Here is a 13,287-nt window from a genome sequence, read left to right as displayed (position 1 = left end):
TTAATCCTATAAATAGGCACCTATTCTCACCAAAAAGTCATTCTAATTCTTTTACAAAAAATCCCAAATACTCTAAACACTATTTCTCTCTAAAATTCTAACTTTGGCATCGGAGGTTCTTCGGCCAAAGCCCCCCCATTCATCGTGGGCACGTGAGGCTTTTGGCCTTAACCTAAGGTGCTAGTTGTTTTGAAAGTGCAAAATCGTCCAAGATCGAGGAGGAGAACATTTGCATCCACAATAGCGGCTAGTTAAAGCCTCTCTTTTTGCGAGAGAAACCTTTCTCAACCAGTCGACCACAAACAAATAGAGCAAAATTTTGAAGACATGTAAGACAATGACAATTAAGTTGCCACTTGTATTGTTCTTTACCCTTCGCCTTGAAACACCTAGCAACCCAAGCCCCTATCGTTCGACCTCGATAAAGCTCTCTTAGTTACTCGCCGACAAGAAACCAATTCTCATTGTAGGGTCTCTAGTTTAAGTGGTTATCCATAAAAAGTAAGCACAAGCCGAGCACGTGGCAAAACCTAACCTGATCATGATTGTTCCTCAACTTGTAACAATGCTTGATCATGATAAGACTAGCTATGTTTGGTGATGCTTGATCAAGCAGCTGGCGTTCAGGTTAAGTTAGTGAGAGCTAAACCTATGTGAGCTAGAACTTTATAAAGAAAATGATAGAGAGGTGGTTGAACGCCTGACATGAAAAGTTTAGTACAAAAGGCCACCTAACTGTGAAAAGGACAACTTGACCTTTACTCTTAAGTAGGCGCTCAGGAAATGACATTAACGGGAATCAGGTACTGATTCCTCAGCTTTCCAATAAGGTCGAAGTCATAACACTAACAGTGTGATCAATAATATGATCTTGAGCATCATAATTATAAGGGTCGATAGACACCCCAACCTTGTAAGGACACGAAGGATACCTATACCTCATCTCATAACTCAAAGGGAGAAGGTTTTGCTGATCATCCAAGTCAGCAATGTCTGCCTGAAGCACTGATAACCCCAGGCACTCGGAAGGACCGAGCAAATCTTCATTGCCCGTCTCTAAGGAAACGACTAGGTATGTGGCTTATCCAAAGTTGTCGTCCCTACAGATAGAAGTAGACTCGTCCCCATGAGCAGTCAACGAAAAGTTCCTAGATTTATAATCAGCGCTCAGCGAATGGGAATGCTACTCAGGTAGCTCGGGAAGTCCTCAAAGTCGTGATGGTTGGCACTCTTGCTCTCAACCAACAGCTCATAGTTCTAAGGCTTTCAGCCGTCGTTTTTAGAATCAAAAGAGCTCAACAACAAATGTGCTCGATATCCACACATATTTTGGGGTCTTAGAAATGCGAAGTAAACTACTTGCATAATTAAGCCTTAATTGCTAAGGAAAGTCAATGACATAGATCAACCTAGCTTACTAAGTCATAAAGATGCCCTATCATACTTCACCAACCAGACTAGCCGAATTTGGTCATTGCCGGCATTGTTTCACGTTGGCGGCAACCCCACAACATAAAATTCAGAGTAATATCCAGAGTATAGCAAAATGTATCAAAAGAGAACAAAAGAAAAAGTACAAGCACGAGAAGCCAACCTGAGAGAATACAAAGGAAGAGGTTTGAGAATCGTAACTGGTAAGATTTAGGTCACCGTGGATGGTCGTGGGATGAATTCGGTAGAGTTCCATATGAAGTTGACATAATGAAGTGGGAATTTCTAACAGAGGGAAATAGATTATATAGCCCTTGGGCACTCGATCTCAGCCGTTGCTGAAAGAATGCCAAATGGACTAGATAGTGACACATAGAGACCTACCTACTCGATCTTTAAGACAAAGAGGTTGTGAACAACTTCACGAGGCACGAGGTCACACATATCTATCACACATTTAATACAAAGGAGCCTCAATTATGCTACCAACCCACGGCAAAACATGCTCAACAAGCATATGTTCTTGTCAATGTTAACTCTTAACTCACAATTCTATCGACTGATGGGATTCTGAGGCGAGTACTCAATGATGAAGAAGCTGATCACTTAGGAGGGCAACACAACACCCAGATGCCATCTCTAAGTCATGACCAACTCTCTGCTCAAACGAAGAACTCTTTGGCAATGAGTTAAGGGACTTGTTACCTCAAGGTCATTTTTTACCACCACAGGCTCAAAGAAACATAAGCTGATAAGAACAAAAGTTTAAAGCAAAGTCAAGGCCCAACAAACCTGGAAAGATGAAGTCGATCACTTCAAGGGGCCATGGTTTCTGAGTGTCTTGTCAGCAATCAGACTGAGCGGTTCACCATAAAACGTCTTTCGAGCACTAAAAGGCAAGTTGGCTAGTAACAATTTTAAGGTATGAGGTCCCAGGAATAGAAAGGGCATGCCTAGTCAAACATCAACTTTAAGCCACGTGGCGGCTAGACAATGGAACACAGACTTGTGAAGGGACATAAAGACTAGTAGGTAGGGTGCTTGGGTACCAGTTCCCACTTACTCCAAAGTCGAGCAAGTAGACATGCTTAAGTGTCCCCTTGTTGCCACTTGCCATTCAAAGAACAGAGAGACAACTAGCATGTCTAGAATGTGGATTTGGCCCATTAAATATGAAGAAAAAGATGGATTCGAACCTAAAGACTGAAGGTTTAGATGAGGGCCTAAGAAGGACGAGTACTACTTAGAGCGGGTCAGATGAATTAAGAGAGAAACTATAATATTATAGCAAGCGTTACTTGAAACCACTTAAATCCTATTTATTTTATTTGTTTGCATAGCCTAACTCTATTAAGGATTCTCATTTAATCTATTCAGCCTTTGTTAGTCCCACCAGTTTTGAGTGTTAAAAATATTATGGTTACAAACTAAGTTTATTAACGAAAAATGGATTTATTGCACAAAGAATTTCTATTAATCCAAATGTAAAATAAACTACGACATATATAACAAATGCTACATACAAAGTTCAATGCGATATTATTGACCCTAACAAGTACAAAACTTACGTGGTACGTAGGCCAAGTAACTTAATAAGCTAACTACGTCCTTTTGTGGCTAATTGCTAGTGCAGGTGTCCCAATTCACAACCGAGCTTGGCCTGGCAAATACTTCAGGATGTGGTGACGTGATAGAATGCGCTTTTGATTTCTAAATGAGGTGACATTGGCTAAGGAATGAACACTCTCGGCCAGGGTTCTAAAACCTGAAGATAAGGTTATGCCTTTTACTAGGAAATTTAATCTACACCAGGTTTTGCAACCTCGACTATATTTGTAAAAATATAAGTCTGCCAAACCATAATTAAACTATAGGGACAAAGATATTCAAAAGAGATGAGTATATTAATAGTGAAAGTGGTTCAGTCGTTGATATGCCAAACTCTGAATGTCACTTGGGAATATTTGATCATTAAACACTCCACTTCATCGAGAAAGCTAATAGAGTAACCTCGTTCGACAGAAGAAGAAAAAAGTTCTTCACCGACAGAGACTTAGGATAGATAACTAGTCGAAAAATGACAACTTGCTATTTAACCAAACTATGAAGACTCCTATGTCCAACTAATTTTATGACTCCAGTGTAGTTTAACCAAACTGTCACCTTCACTGGTTGGCTCTATAAAATGTTGTTTAACCAAACAGTAATCATCCGTCAATTGCCAACTCCAAACTTGTTAAACCAAAATGAATTTGTATTGACTTGTTAGTGGAGCAGTTAGTATTTTTCTCAGGAATGTACAGAGGGTTTCTCGTATAGCGTTGATATGTGTGTTAAGTTGAATGTCATTTCTACATTGCTAACCGTCTCATATTTATAAGGTGAATTTCGTGATAACCAAGTCTGGCGAAGTAGAATTGCAATAGAATTACAATTCCCCAGTCCTATTTGATAATTTCATAATTATCCTCATCAATCATTTATCAACCAAACCTTTATCTCGGTTGAGTATCACATGTATCGTGACTCTAAATCTAGTCCCTCAATGTTTTCAATCCATTCTTTATCCAACTAGCCACAAGTTTCGATCCTTGAATATTCAGGATCTTATAAAAAAAATCATCTCAATCCTCAATAATTCTACCTTATCTAGGACTTAACTGAACCATGATCCAACCACTAATCCTTTAATAATCTTCTTCCACAAAGACTCGATTGAATTGTCTACGTCCTACCACTAGTCTAAGACCTTTACCACCTAGGCTAAATATTCACCATTGGGTCGAGACTTGCATCTTTTTTCTCAATTTACTCATTCTCAACCTAAATTCCATATTTTTGCCCCCAAACATTACCCTCGCTTCTGAAATCTTTGGCTATGAACAGTTGGCTAAATGATTTTGAAGAAGTGAATCGTTGCTCAACCTCCTCCACTAATTTGCATGTATTGCATTGAAAACAACAAACACGCTATTGACATGTCTGACACAGAACCCATTCTGTTTGCCAAGCGTTGAGTTCTTGTGGAGTCATCTTTAATTCGGCCACGTAAACATCCAAGCTTCTGTTTCTTGGGGTGCCGAAACATCCCCTCATCACTATATTTTCGCAGAACCCACCATCAGTAGGTCTTCTCTGTTTGGGGACGTGAAAACCGCAGCCACCTTTTTGAATTTCAAAGAAAATCTAATAATAATCCAATCCTAAGATTCTCTCGGCTTTATAATTCAAAACCAAAACCCTAAAACCATTCTTTTTCGTCAATTCGCCTATAAAAGTTCATTTACAACCTAATTCCTCTTCACGCTTAATTTCCAAAAACTCTGCAAAATTGAAAACTCAGAGCTCTTGTTCTCTTGCAAACCTCTGCAATCTTCTTTAATCCTTCCAAACTAAATCATGAATGACTCGCACACAATCTCCTTTAGATTTCTGCGGCAAACTCTCTACAAACTAGAGAGCATCAAAGAAATCATCGACCGTTTCGTCACCAAGCTTTTCCTTCATCCGAAGAAGAAGAAGAAGCAATGACACAAGTTTTAGGCCTTCTTTTCAAGGAATCAATCCCAAACTCTATCATCTCTCTTTCTAAAACTCATTTGCTCGATCCCTTCTTCAAGGCAACTTTCATTGGCCATATTGACTTTTGGCCGCAGAAAACTCTCACACAATGAAAGAACTCCAATACTTATAAACATCAGCATATATGAAAACTTTAGCATAATCGAAACAAACATCGACAAAAAGCACATGATATTCTTCTTATCTCAGCTGCAATTGTTTTCCGCCAGTAAGCACGCTGCTTGTTGCCTCTTTATTTCTTTGAGTATCGGCTTGTGTCGAATGGTTAAGGAATAAAAGTATTGTTACATTATATATATATATATAGATTGCCAACAAAAATAAAAGCGGCTCAATCATGATGAAAATGAGGCCAATGAAGCTTTGTTCCGAGCCGATATCTCTTCATATGACCATCTTCATAATTTTGTTGCAGGCCCTGATGCGAAATAACAAGGAATGTTCTCAAATATTCCTGTTTTTTCAGCTAGTAAGTAATCAGAGTTATTACGCTCCTCGAGCATAATCCTCCTCGAGCATAATCACTTTTCCAACTTTAATTTGTAACTCAAACAACTCAGCTAGACAGGATTATAAAAATAGCTTGTATTGATATAATTTTTGTATATCATAGCAGCTGTACATAGGTAGAGATTTATACAAGGATGCGAAGCTACTCTAGGTAAGAGGAAAGCTAATTACAATCAATCACTACAATTACTCCAATCCCTTATTGTGTCCTACAATCACTCCAAGCCATATATGCTAGTTGACTATTTTATTTCCTTTAACACTCCCCCTCAAGTTGGAGTGTGGATATCAATAACACCCAACTTGCCAAGATGTGAATGGAAGGTAGGTGCTCTCAGTGGCTTTGTAAACATGTCTGCTATTTGACGTCCCGTCTGCACATGAGAGGTCTTGATCTCTCCCCTCTGCATCCTTTCACGAACAGTATGGCAATCCAGCTCTATGTGTTTGGTTCGTTCATGATACACAGGGTTTGCTGCAATATGTAGAGCAGCTTGATTGTCGCAAAACAACCTTGCTGGCTCAGGATGGTTTACACGCAAATCATTCAACAAATTCCTCAGCCAAGTAAGCTCACAAGTGGTTGCAGCCATGGAGCGATACTCGGCTTCTGCTGAAGATCTTGCCACCGTGACTTGCTTTTTACTTTTCCATGATACAAGTGATTTACCAAGGAAGATACAAAAACCTGTCACTGATCGACGTGTGATCGGACATCTAGCCCAATCCGCATCACAGTAGCCAATCAAATTAAGTTGGTTTTCCGTAGGAAATAGTAACCCTTGTACTGGTGCTTCTTTCAGATATTGGAGAAGACGATGTGCTGCTTTAAGGTGATGGAGTGTTGGTTCTTGCATGAACTGACTGAGATTATTCACAGCATACGTAATATCTGGCCTTGTAATGGTAAGATATATTAATTTTCCAACCAAACGTCGATATCGAGTCGGGTCCTTGAGGGCATCACCACCTGTTGTCGTCAACACTAAATCTGGTTCCATAGGTACCTTGGCAGGTCTTACGCCAAGCAAGCCAGCTTCCTCCAATATGTCCAGAGTATACTTTCGTTGGCAAATGGAGATCCCAGCTTTGGACCGTGCCACTTCGACACCAAGAAAATATTTTAATGGTCCAAGGTCTTTAATTCGAAAACATCCACTAAGAAATTGCTTGAGTTGACTAATGGCTTCCTCATTATTTCCTGCAATGATCATGTCATCGACGTAGAGCAATACTACAGTAATGGAGTGTCCACAAACCTTAGTGAATAATGAGTAGTCCACATGAGACTGTTGAAAGCCAATTTCTTGAATGGTTGATGAAAAATGTTGGAACCAGCTGCGAGATGCCTGCTTGAGTCCGTATAATGACTTGTGAAGTCGACAAACCATAGTCTCCCCCTGTCGACGATAACCAGGACGTGGTAACATATAGACTTCCTCATGGAGGGCATCGTGAAGGAAAGCGTTTTGGACATCCATTTGGTGAAGAGACCAGTTGCGAATAGCAGCAATGGTCAAGAGACAGCGGACAGTAATGAGCTTAGCAACGGGGGCGAACGTCTCTTTGTAATCAATACCTTCACACTGCGTGAACCCTTTGGCGACAAGGCGAGCCTTGTAGCGTTCGATGGTACCATCGGAATGATACTTGATTTTGAAGACCCATTTACATCCAATGGGGCGTTGGTGGGGGGGGTAAAGGAACCAAAGTCCAGGTGTGATTGCCTTCAAGGGCTTCAAGCTCAGAATTCATAGCTGCAAGCCAGTGAGGATCATGGCGTGCCTGCTCATAAGAGGCTGGTTCAACTAAGTGAGAGACATTGTGAATAAAGGAGCGATGAGCAGGAGAGAGACGAGCATAAGAAACATACCGGTGAAGAGGATATCGTGTGCCGGACATGGTGGAAGAGATGGCGCTGGGCTGAAGCAAAGCAGCATGATGGGTCTGATAGTCTCGAAGGTGGGCAGGTGGTTGTTTAATGCGTTCAGAGCGACGACGGGGAATGAGAGGCAGCGAAGGAGACGATGGCGCAGGAGTTGGCGAGGTAGTGGTGTCTGGGGTTGGAGGAGGTATGTCAGGAAGAAGTGAGGGAGTGGATGAGGAAAGTAGATCAATAGTGGGAAGGAGGTCTGAAGGTGCAAGAGTGGGGTCGTCATGGGGAACAGGTAAGACTGGGGAATTGTGGTCAGGTTCTGGTGGTAAGTTAGCAAGAGGGAAAATATGTTCATGAAAGGTGACATCGCGAGATGTAAAAATGCGTTTGCTATCAAGGTCATAAACTCGATAGCCCTTCTGACCAAGGGGATATCCCAGGAAAAGGCAGCGACGAGCGCGAGCATCAAATTTGTGTGAGGGAGTAAGGTTGGCAGCATAGCATAAACATCCAAAAACTCGAAGATGAGTGTAGACAGAGAGTGTCCTATGCAAGAGTTTATAGGGAGATTGATGGGAAAGCAGGGGTGTGGGAAGACGATTGATAAGGTAACAGGCAGTTTGTACACTCTCCCCCTAGAATTTTAAGGGTAGGTTAGCTTGAAATCATAGGGCACGGGCAACATTTAAAAGGTGACGGTGTTTGCGTTCAACGACTCCGTTCTATTGAGGGGTGTGGGCACAGGTGTGTTGAAAAAGGGTCCCATGAGTGTCTAGGAATGATCGCAGAGATATGAATTCCCCCCTATTGTCTGCACGAAGGGTTTTAATGTCACGATTAAACTGTGTTTTGACCCAAGAAAAGAACGAGTGGATTATGGTTTGTGTGTCGGATTTAAATCGCATGAGATGAACCCATGTGAATCGAGTGAAGTCGTCTACAATGGTGAGGAAGTAACGTGCCCCAGAGGGTGTATGTGTTTGGTGCGACCCCCAAATATCACAGTGGATCAAATCAAAAGGTGCAATTGATTTTATTGAACTGGAAACAAAAGATGAACGAGTTTGCTTTGCTAAATGACAAATATCACAAACATGTGTAGAATCAAAAATAATTTCTGGAATGGTCTGGGATAAAGAGTGAAGAGGAGCCGAGGATGGGTGCCCAAGACGTTGGTGCCACAGTGTCGAGGTGTGGTTGACATGGTTGGCGAGATGAGGGTTTTGTGTTGGAGTGAGGTAGTAGAGTCCATTAAACTGCTTGCCCAGGCCAATCATCTTCTTCGTAGCCATGTCCTGCACAACATAAAAATCGGGGTAGAAAATCACAACACATTTCAATGCCCAAGTTAACTTACTCACATACAATAGGTTCACACGAAATTGTGGTACATGCAAAACTCCATCAAGGGTTATCTTGGGTGACAATTTAATAGACCCAATCGACTCAATCGCAACCTGTCTACCATTTGGTAGCCCGACAAAATCATGTTGGGGTCTAGTGTGATTATGGATGGGTGATGAGTGAGAAATATGATATGTGGCCCCGCTATCCACAATCCAATACAATGTTGAATGCGGAGAATGTTGTGTAAAATTGGAGTTGGGCGTATAGATACCTGTTGCATGTACAAGTGGCAGATTGGTACCATTCTTATTGCGAAGGAGGGCCATGAGTTGATGATATTCTTCGGTTGTGAACGTGGGTTGATTGCTGGAGATGGGTGCTTTGGTTGTGTCAACCTGAGCATTTGTCAATGGCAGTGTCTCAACATTGTTGGAGGCTGGAGGTGTACGCCTATTTCTGGGCTGCATATTCTTTCCGTGCCATTTGTGTCCTTCAGGGAAGCCAATAAGAAAATAACAACGTTCAACTGGATGTCCTCCGTCGCAGTAGCTACATTTGAAAGTCTTTCGTGAACTAGGGTTGTGGGCTCCATAGCCTTCTTTTGGTGCTGTTGAACGACTGGTTTGCATTGCATGGGCAGTGGGTTCACGACAATTCACCACATCCAATTGGCGTTCGTGTTGAATGACCAATCCATGGACTCATCGTGTATCCGGGAGTAGGCTCATCATCAATATAGAGCCTCGTATGGTGGAGTAGTTCTCGTTCAGTCCCATTAAGAACTGCTGATGCGAAATATATAAGCACACAAATTAAACCCTCTTTTTATCAATTGTAGTAAGGTATGTAAGTAGGGATCGTTCTAGGCCGGGGATTAGGAGGGATTGCTAAATCACTTGGAAACTGACTTGAAAACGTAAAAACAAAGTTTAAAACACTAACTAGACTCAAAAAAATGCAAAACTATACTTTAAAACACTAAAACAAACCAAAAGACTCAAAACAGCCTCTAATCACTCAAAACTACCTTAAACACACAATCTGGGCAGTTTTGGGACTCTAACACAAACTTGGACGAATTTTGGTTTTCTAATGAACTAAAACACTTAAAAACATAATCTAAGACAAGTTCTAATTAATATGACTCAAAGAAATAAGATGGGGTTGATTTTGGACGAAAATAATTAAATTAAGACAAGAACAAAGTAAACAAATTCTTAGACAAATTTAAGTGAATCAAAACAGATTGTAAAATGAATTTGAATGAAACTTATGGATGGAAGGCTAGCTAGGAGGTTCTTCTCCACATATGTCACACTTGCATACAAAACGATTTCCAGTTGCTTTTCGATAAGCTATGAATACTCAACGCCCCAAATTAACCGTGAATTGCACTAATTAACCCTCAGTTTTTTCCACAAGTTATTAGGTTGGATGATTGCATATGACAACCCAAAACATTCCCTACAAGTTCCCTACATGAATTGCATAATAGAGATACAAGCAAGAATCATTAAGTTCTATGAAAAACATAAGCATTGACAAGACACTCGTTACTATGATTTGCATGAAACTTATGCCAAGAGTTTACTTAACGTGATTGTGACTAGCAACCTTCACTACTTGTGAATATAAGTTTATAACGATTAGGTGAAACTCCCTTATATTCTAGCGTCAAATTCATGCATGAAAATTAAGCGTGCACTCTTAACCAACATACACAAATTAGTTTTTATATGAACGGATAAGTAAATTGAATTCACAACTTATGAATCACAACTGGATGTAATCAAATCATATTGCAAGTATGAACATAGTTTCGAATCACCCCCTAACTAAGAGGGGTTTAGTTCCTCATACTCACAAAGCAAAGATACATAAAATTAGACATTAAAATCAAAGGAAAGAAAACACCTAAAATGCTCCAACTTGGTAGCAAGTGCATCCAAGATTCCTCATTTCCCTTGCTTGCGGCAGATTGGGTTATGGACAGATTTTGGGTAGTTTTATGATGTAGAATGGATGGGGAATGGTATGGAAGGGTTTAGGGTGAGTGTGGAGGAGTGTTTGATGGTTGGAGGGTGGTGGAGAACTAGGCAAAGAGGGTGGAAGAAGGTGGAGTGGCTGTTATGTTTTCTAGGCACTAGAATGGTGTTTTTGGGGTGTTTTGCTTCCTAGGGTGTGTATGGACGAATTTTTGTGATAAAATGATGAATATGGGGGATTGTCCTTTGGCCAAGGGGTGTAAACATGTATTTATAGGCCCCAAAAACCTTAGAAAATCAGGTTAGGTTAAGGATGAAATGCATGGCAATTTGTGTGTGTGGTGTGCAATGGTCCAAGGGTGAAAATGAAGTAATGATGCAAAGTGTGAAGGGTAAAATGGAGTGGTGTTGTAGCTAGGGAGCATGAATGATTGTGTACATTGCATAGAGATGGAAAGGGAGGTGAAATGTGTCAACAAATGGGTCAAAGGTGTAACAACATGTGTTGCACATGGCATTGGATTCCAAATGTGAATGATGGAGCATCAATTGGTGCATGTAATGGATGTAAATGTTGTCTAAAATCTAATGAGTGAAGAGAACAAGAGGTATCAAGCAATTGAGTGTAATAATTAAATGAATTGAAGCATGAAATCAGAAATTATGTAGGGGACAAGAGTGATCAAGCATGGCATGGGAATCCAAAGGGAATTCTATGTGGTTTGCATGGCAAGGAATGCAAGTTGGGGTGACAGATTTTTGGGCTGTTTTCTTCATCTTTTGGACCATAATTCTTCATATTCTTGGCCTCTTTAGTTCTCAAATTCGTCCATCCACTTTGGCCCATGCATTTGTTATCCATTCCAAGCCCCATTTTGCTCCAAAATGCTCCAAAATGCATCTTCTTGCCTACTTTGTCCATAAAATCTGAAAACACACGAAAATGACTTTAAACATTAAAATAACTAAGGAAACACGACATAAATGCACAAGAACAAGCCAACTAAGTCGCATAAATATGCTCCTATCAACTGCATGACTCTCTCTTTCTCTTCCCTGTCTGCATGTGCCTTAGATCCTTCGCATTCACAAGCAATGGGCTCATGGTATGATGCTAATTCATCCCGAAGAGCTTTTAATTTTGTGTAATAATCTGAAACAGATAGCTGTCCTTGTCGGTGTTCAACAATCTCTTATCGAATCTGGTAGATCCTGGAATCGTTGCCTTACGAGAATCGATCCTCAAGGTCCCTCCATGCTGCTGTCGCAGTTTTGCAGTAGAGTATACTATGAGCAATGTTGCCTTGCACGGATTGCCAAATCCAAGACAAGACCATATTGTTGCATCTCTGCCAAATTGAATATTTAGCATCAGTGGTTGCAGGGTTCTTGATTGATCCATCAACGAACCCTAGTTTGTTTTTGGCTCTGAGAGCAATTCGCATAGAGCGGCTCCATTGTCCATAGTTGTGTCCATCAAGAAGTTGTGAGACTAAAACAAGACTTGGTGAGTCTGAATGATGCAGAATGAAAGGATCAGATACATGAGGTATCATCTCAGTTGATTTTTCGTCGCCCATGGTGGCTGGGTTTGATGGAGAGGAACTGGTTGTGTCTGGTTGTGTTTGTGGTGGAAGCAAAGATGAGCCTTCTAGAGTCACCAAGATCGGTGCTCTGATGCCATATAAAAATAGCTTGTATTGATATAATTTTTGTATATCATAGCAGCTGTACATAGGTAGAGATTTATACAAGGATGCGAAGCTACTCTAGGTAAGAGGAAAGCTAATTACAATCAATCACTACAATTACTCCAATCTCTTATTGTGTCCTACAATCACTCCAAGCCATATATGCTAGTTGACTATTTTATTTCCTTTAACATTGCTCCATATCAACTTTATCTCCAATAACCATATCAATTGGCATAGTTTTTGTGTCTTGGGCCGTATTTCAGTCTTAATTGTCATCATGGTCTAAAATATCGATATTATCCCAATATTTCCATCGAAATTTTCGTGTTTTTGGACTACTGATATTTCCGATATCATTGATATTTTAGACCTTCATAAGAATTCTATGTGGTACTAAATCACTCATGTATCTTACCATGCAATGTATAAAGTGTATAATATTGTACTAATTCATTATATATAAATAATTATGGTGTGTTTAAATTTCTTTCATTAATTACTACATATTTTCTACTCATAATGTTTGCCAGCTCTCTATATAATCAACTTAAATCAGTTAAATCCATCATGCAATGCATTTCATTCCAATTTTTTGTGATAATCTAATAGATAATTGACTAAATAAACATCCTGCAAAGTTTGAATAAAAATTTTTAAGTTTTTCTTACAATTTCCGTGGTTTTTATTCAATTTTTATCGATATCGATAATATCCCAATATTTCCATCAAAATTTCCATGTTTTTGGACTACCGATATTTTCGATATCATCGATATTTTAGACCTTTGTCATTGAAGCATTCATTCGACATATCATCTTTTGAGTCAATTTTTGTATTTGGCTTAGAAACTTGAACATTTTCT

At 40.1% G+C, this 13,287-nt stretch overlaps 2 protein-coding genes across 3 annotated transcripts in view; both read right to left on the bottom strand.

Annotated features, from left to right (window-relative positions):
- LOC103401517 (BTB/POZ domain-containing protein SR1IP1-like) overlaps positions 1-1,698 on the bottom strand; it is a 46,257-nt gene extending 44,559 nt beyond the window's left edge. The window contains exon 1 of one of the 2 annotated variants that reach the window (XM_070814015.1): positions 1,595-1,698. The gene's annotated coding sequence lies outside the window, so the exon portion shown is untranslated. The remainder of the gene's footprint in view (positions 1-1,594) is intronic. The other variant, XM_070814016.1, reaches the window with a different exon arrangement.
- Positions 1,699-5,792: 4,094 nt separating this feature from the next.
- On the bottom strand, positions 5,793-6,914 carry LOC139191816 (uncharacterized mitochondrial protein AtMg00810-like). The gene has a single exon (XM_070812839.1). The coding sequence runs from the start codon at positions 6,912-6,914 to the stop codon at positions 5,793-5,795; it is 1,122 nt and encodes a 373-aa protein (XP_070668940.1).
- Positions 6,915-13,287: the final 6,373 nt, after the last annotated feature.

The sequence above is a fragment of the Malus domestica genome, chromosome 15, assembly GCF_042453785.1.
Source record: "Malus domestica chromosome 15, GDT2T_hap1".
NCBI lineage: Eukaryota > Viridiplantae > Streptophyta > Magnoliopsida > Rosales > Rosaceae > Malus > Malus domestica.
Note: the sequence above shows the minus strand (reverse complement) of the source record. Positions and strands in the feature narration are given on the sequence as shown.

Bases quoted from the DNA above. Each gene is read 5' to 3' on its own strand.
- LOC139191816 (XM_070812839.1), bottom strand. From the start codon at position 6,914: ATGGTTTGTCGACTTCACAAGTCATTATACGGACTCAAGCAGGCATCT.